This window comes from Chelonoidis abingdonii, chromosome 9, assembly GCF_003597395.2.
Source record: "Chelonoidis abingdonii isolate Lonesome George chromosome 9, CheloAbing_2.0, whole genome shotgun sequence".
Lineage (NCBI taxonomy): Eukaryota > Metazoa > Chordata > Testudines > Testudinidae > Chelonoidis > Chelonoidis abingdonii.
In genome coordinates this window covers 67,962,005-67,967,679 of record NC_133777.1, presented here as the reverse complement: position 1 = coordinate 67,967,679, position 5,675 = coordinate 67,962,005, and the positions used below count along the sequence as shown (strand labels likewise).

Below are 5,675 nucleotides of genomic sequence, written 5' to 3'. Positions count from 1 at the left end.
CACACTAACCCTAATCCGATATGGTAATACCTATTTTAGCGCTACTCCTCTCGTTGGGGAGAAGTACAGAAACCGATTTAAAGAGCCCTTTATATCGATGTAAAGGGCCTCGTAGTGTGGACAGGTACAGCGTTAAATCAGTTTAATGCTGCTAAAATCGGTTTAAACGCTTAGCGTAGACCAGGCCTTAGAGACTAACATTTATTTGGGCATAAGCTTTCACACCAGTTCTGCAGTTTCGACAAAAAAAAACTTCAAAAACAGACTCCAACGTGAAACTGCAGAACTAGAATTAATTTGCAAACTGGACACCATCAGTTTAGGAGTGGTTGGGTCATTAGGAACCCTAAACCTAATTTCCTCAATCCTAATTTTCCCCTACTGTTACTCACACCTTCTTGTCAACTGTCTGAAATGGGCCACTCTCATACCACTTCAAAAGTTATTTTTTCTCCCTTGATATCCTGCTATTAAATGAATTGTCTGGTTAGACTGACCTCACACTTGGTAAGGCAACTTCCATCCTTTCATGTATTTATACCTGCTCCTGTATTCTCCGCTCCATGCATCTCATGAAGTGGGTTCTAGCCTATGAAAGTTTATGCCCCAATAAATGTGTTAGTCTCTAAGGTGCCACAAGGACTCCCCCTTGTTTTTGCTTTACATGAGCTATTCTGCCCCAGCAGAAGACAACTTCTTGCTCCACCAGCCCAGCCCTGCTCCAGGGCCCCAGCGTTCAGCTCCTCAGGCCCAAACCCAGATCCCAGCTCTTAGCCTTTTGCACCCATTTCCCGCCTAAATCACTTGTCTTGGTCCCAGCTTAACCCTACCCCTACCCTCAAGCGCTCAGCCTCCAACCCTCCCGGACTCAGCTCCCCTGCCCCGGCCCGCGGCCTCAGCTCCCAGCCCCGGCGGCCTCGCCCGCCCACTCCCTTGGCGCTGGCTATTGTTGTACCTCTCGGGTCCACATTTGTCCTTTCCATGCCCAGCTGCTAAAAATACGCTGCGCAGCGAGCAGCCTGGCTGGGACCGCGCCCCGCCCGGCCCCCCGGCTCCCACTCCCAGCCCAGCCCGGGATCCCCCTGTGGGACTCACCTGCTGCTGGCGGCTAGGAAGTTGAAGAGGTAAGTGACGGGGATGGCGGTGAGGGACAGGACGAAGACCCCGGTGGCAGCCGAGGCGCTCATCCCAGCAGCGGCTCCGCTCACAGGGCGCTTCGCATGGTCGGAGACAATGGCCCAGCTCCGCGGTCCCCGCCCGAGCGCCGCTCTCTGCCCCTTAGACCTGCCCTCGGCGGCCGCGGCTCAGCCCGGCTGCCCCGCTCATCGCCCGCTGCTGGGGGGCAAAAGCCCCCGTCGCTGGCAGGCTGCGCGCCGCAAAGGTTAACGCCGCCCGCCGCGGCAGAAACCGGAGCCCCCCGTTGTTCTTCCAGCAGCAGTGACAGGACTGACAACTGCGGCTGCCTCGCTTCATTCCACAGCCGCCCGGGACTCTCCCTCCGCCCGCAGGCAGCGGCATGAGAGTTATTGTGACCTGGCTGGCACGAGCGAGCCAAGAGCCATCGTCACCCCTGGCCTGCTGCACATGGCCCCATGCGGAAGGGAGGCCGGGCTCTGGGGGACGCCTGGTAAAGTCACTGGTCTTTATCGTCCCGGGCCAGCTGCCCTTGCAAACTACTGCGGGGCGTTATTAGCTCAGTGCACTGGAGCAAGGAGTCCCCAACGCGAAAGTGAGCGTGCAAGGCAGTTGTTCCAGCTGTAGTGGTTAAAGAGACAGAACAGAGCCCACTTCCCCTTTTTCCCCATGTTTGTAACAATAGGTATAGAAATCTGTTCACATTCTTTTTTTTTTTTTTTTAACAAAATGTGAGTAAAACCACACTTGGGCTTGGACTTCAGCAGTGTTCTCCTTGTGCAGCACTGAATACAGGAAACTCACAAGCAAGCTCTGACTGGACTAGAAACAAAGTGAACGCTACCTGCCTGTTTTCTTCCAGCAAGTTGAGTGAAGCACACAAAGTCAAAGGGACTAGGCAATTATACTGAAAGGCAGCATATTTAAAACTGGTAAAGAATATTCTGTCCATGGGACATTTAGCCTGTGGAACTCATTGCCACTAGAAGTCATTGAGGCCAAGAGCTTAGCAGGATTCAAGAAAGGATCATGGGAAGGTTATATCGATTACAACCAGAGTTATAATAGGTAGGATAAAAAAACCAAAATTCTTGGGGGGGGGTGTATGTTTTGAAGAGATCTATAGATCCTCATATTTCAGGATATATGGCAATTGCTAGTAATGGCATAAGGAGGAAACTTTTCCTATGAGTAGGTTATTTCATAACTGTATCATATAGGATTTTCTGCATTTTCCTCTGAAGCAGCCATGTTGGTGAGAGGATACTTGACTAGATTGGCTACTGGTCTGATCCAGTCTGGCAATTCCTGTGTTCAACAAATGGCAAGAATGGTGAAAAGTAAATGAGAGTTCTAAAATTCTTTATGTTTTAGCAAACAACCATCTTATTGGGCAAAATAGATAAGGAAATTTATATTTAGAATTATTTTATAACCTGATACTTTCCCTTTAAGTGTGGAAAACTTGTTTTAAATTAAATATATTTAGTTTGTCCCAAAATAAAGTAATTCATAAGCCAGAAAATACTTTTACATGCATGAGAAACTTTAGCCACACAGAGCTCTCAAAGCTGCAAACCAAGGTAAAGGGTGGGTCATAATGTATATAGCAAATTAACTGTTAAAGGGAAAATATTATTGCCTCAGGTCCCTCACCAAAAGTTCTTAACCAAAGTAAGCAGTCTTGGGATAAGACGCAAGATCTTGTCATGGATCAGTAACTGGTTAAAAGAAAGGAAACGAAGGGTAGAAATACATAGTCAGTTTTTACAGTGGAGAGGGGGGATCCACCAAGGATCTGTACTGGGACCAGTGCTGTTCAACATAGTCATAAATTATCTAGAAAAAGGGATAAGGTATCAAAGTTTGCAGATGATACAAAATTACTAAAGACAGTTAAGTCCAGCTCTGTCTGTGAAGAGTTACAACGGGATCTCACAAAAGCTGATGACTGGGCAATAAAGTGGCACTTGAATTTCAGAGTTGATAAAGGCAAAGTAATGCACATTAGAAAATATAATCCCAACTATGCATACAATATGATGGGGTCTAAATTAGCTGTTACCACTCAAGACAGAGATTTTGGAGTCATTGTGGTTAATTCACTGAAAACATCTGCTCAATGTGCAGTGGCTGTCCAAAAAGTTAGCAGAATATTAGGAACCATTAAGAAAAGGATAGAAAATAAGACATTAAATATCATAATACCATTATATAAATCAGTGGTATGCCCACACCTTTGAAAACTGTGTGCAGTTCTGGTAACCACATCTCAAGAAAGACTTATTAGAATGGGAAAAAGTAGAGAGAAGGGCAACAAAAATGATTAGGGTTATGCAACAGCTTTCATATGAGGAGTGATTAAAAAGATTGGAAGTGTTCAGTTTGGAAGAGACTACCAAAGGGGGATATGATAAAGGTCTATAAAATCATGAATGGTGTGGAGAAAGTGAATAAGAAAGTTATTTATCCCTTCACAAAACACAAGAACGAGGGGTCATCCAATGAAATTAGTAGGCAGCAGGTTTAAAACAAACATAAGTACTTCACACAATGCAAAATCAACCTGGGAACTCATTGCCAGGGGATGTTGTGAAGTCTGAAAATATAACTGGTTTCAAAAAAAGAATTAGATATGTTCATGGAAGATAGGTCCATCAATGGCAATTAGCCAAGAGTGTCAGGGATGTGACCGCATGCTCTGGGTGTCTTTAAACCTATGATTGCCAGAAGCTGGGACTAGACAACAAGGGAACAGATCATGCGATAACTGCCCTATCCTGTTAATTTCCTCTGAAGCAACTGGCATTGGCCGCTGTCAGAAGACAGGATACTGGGATAGATGGACCATTGGTCTGACCCAGTATGCCCATTCTTATGCTCTTAAGCTGTTGACCATTTAGAGCCAGAGAATGGATAGATTTTGTGGGTCAGAAGAATTTCTTTGGCTTTCATCATCATGTACAAATAAATCACTTTACAGCTTTTTTTATTTTAAATTGTGTGACTTTTGGCTACAGCCAGATTCAGTGCAGGCAAGAGTTCCCATCACTGCTCTGCCAAGGTATCTTAATACTGTCATGCAACATCCCCTGCTGTTCCAGCCCTCTTCCAATCCTTGAGCAGAAAGTCCCAATCATGGCAAACAGTGTGGTGAGCAAATATCCACTAAAGAGTAGGAAGCAGTTTCACTGCCTGTCTATCTAGTACAGGGGTGTGCAAACTTCTAGGCCCGAGAGCCACATTTGGGTTTGAAAATTGTATGGTGGGCCATGAATGCTCCCAAAATTGGGGGTAGGGATGCGGGGGGGGAAAGTTGAGGGCTGGGGGTACAGGAGGATGCTTCGGGCTGGGACTGAGGGGTTTGGCGGGAGGTAGGGAGATCAGGGCTGGGGTAGGGGGTTCAGGTGCAGGAGGGGGTCGGGGTGCCGGCTCCAGGTGGTGCTTATCTCAAGCAGCTCCCAGAAGCAGCGGCACGTCCCCCCCTCCGGCTTCTATGAGGAGGCGCAGTCAGGCATCTGTGTGCACTGCCCTGTCCGCAGGCGCCACCCTTGCCGTTCTCATGGGCCACAGTTTCCGGCCAATGGGAGCTGCAGGGGCAGCATACAGAGCCCCTAGGCTGCCCCTACGTGTAGGAGCCGGAGGGGGGACATGCTGCTGCTTCTGGTAGCCATGCAGAGTGGGGCAAGTCCCTGACCCCACTCCCTGGCAGGAACCTGAGGGCTGGATTAAAACGTCTGGAGGGCCGGATGCAGCCTCCAGGCCGTAGTTTGCCCATCCCTGGTCTAGTAGCAGAAAATCCACCTGCAGTGTGGCTGCAGTAACCCAGACTGGCCACAGCTCCACTCAATACAGTTACAGCAGGGCTGCCCAGGGAAACAGGATCCAGGAACCCAGGAGAGGCTCTGAATCAATACACCTTCCAAGGTAACCACTTCCAGCAGATCTCGTGTGACAGTACCTCTGCTTGTCTTCCCCGGAAAATCCTCCTTACCTATTATTACCTATTAGCGGTATTGGGGAACAGCAGGATTATAACTAAGTTTATGTGAGGTGAGAGTAGGCAGGCTCCAGTGAGGCTTTCTTCTTCTCCCCTACCATAATGGTGCTCACTTGTTCTGCATCATGGCCCATTTCATTCTCTTGCATGTGCTAAACAATATGTTGAGTGGCTGCGAGGGACAGCAATGACCTAGTGTTTTACACAGCTGCTTGTGACCCCAGGCAAGTCTTGTCCTCATTCCTGGCATTGTCTCCATCTCTATTTCTCTTGGCATGTCTTCCAGCCAGTTTACTGGCTCCCAATTCCATCCTTTACTGTGCACATTTCACTCATCTTTCAGCCTTTCCCCAGTATTCCCTATCACTCCACAAGATGGTGACCATTACTATTAATTAGTATTGGCCAATACTCAAAAATGTGCTCAGTATTATACACAAGCCCTGAGATGCTTGCAGTTTGTATAGTCAGAGAAGACAATTCAGCCACACCCTGGGTGAGATCAGGAAGGTTCTGTCTAAAAGTAGGGATTTTACATTTA

At 47.6% G+C, this 5,675-nt stretch overlaps 1 protein-coding gene across 2 annotated transcripts in view; it reads right to left on the bottom strand.

The window, feature by feature from the left end:
* Positions 1-1,794, bottom strand: part of TM6SF1 (transmembrane 6 superfamily member 1) — a 35,079-nt gene extending 33,285 nt beyond the window's left edge. Inside the window, exon 1 of one of the 2 annotated variants that reach the window (XM_075069669.1) lies at positions 1,096-1,794. In XM_075069669.1, the coding sequence (XP_074925770.1) occupies positions 1,096-1,187 (92 nt within the window). In that variant the 5' untranslated portion in view covers positions 1,188-1,794. The remainder of the gene's footprint in view (positions 1-1,095) is intronic. The other variant, XM_032790636.2, reaches the window with a different exon arrangement.
* Positions 1,795-5,675: the final 3,881 nt, after the last annotated feature.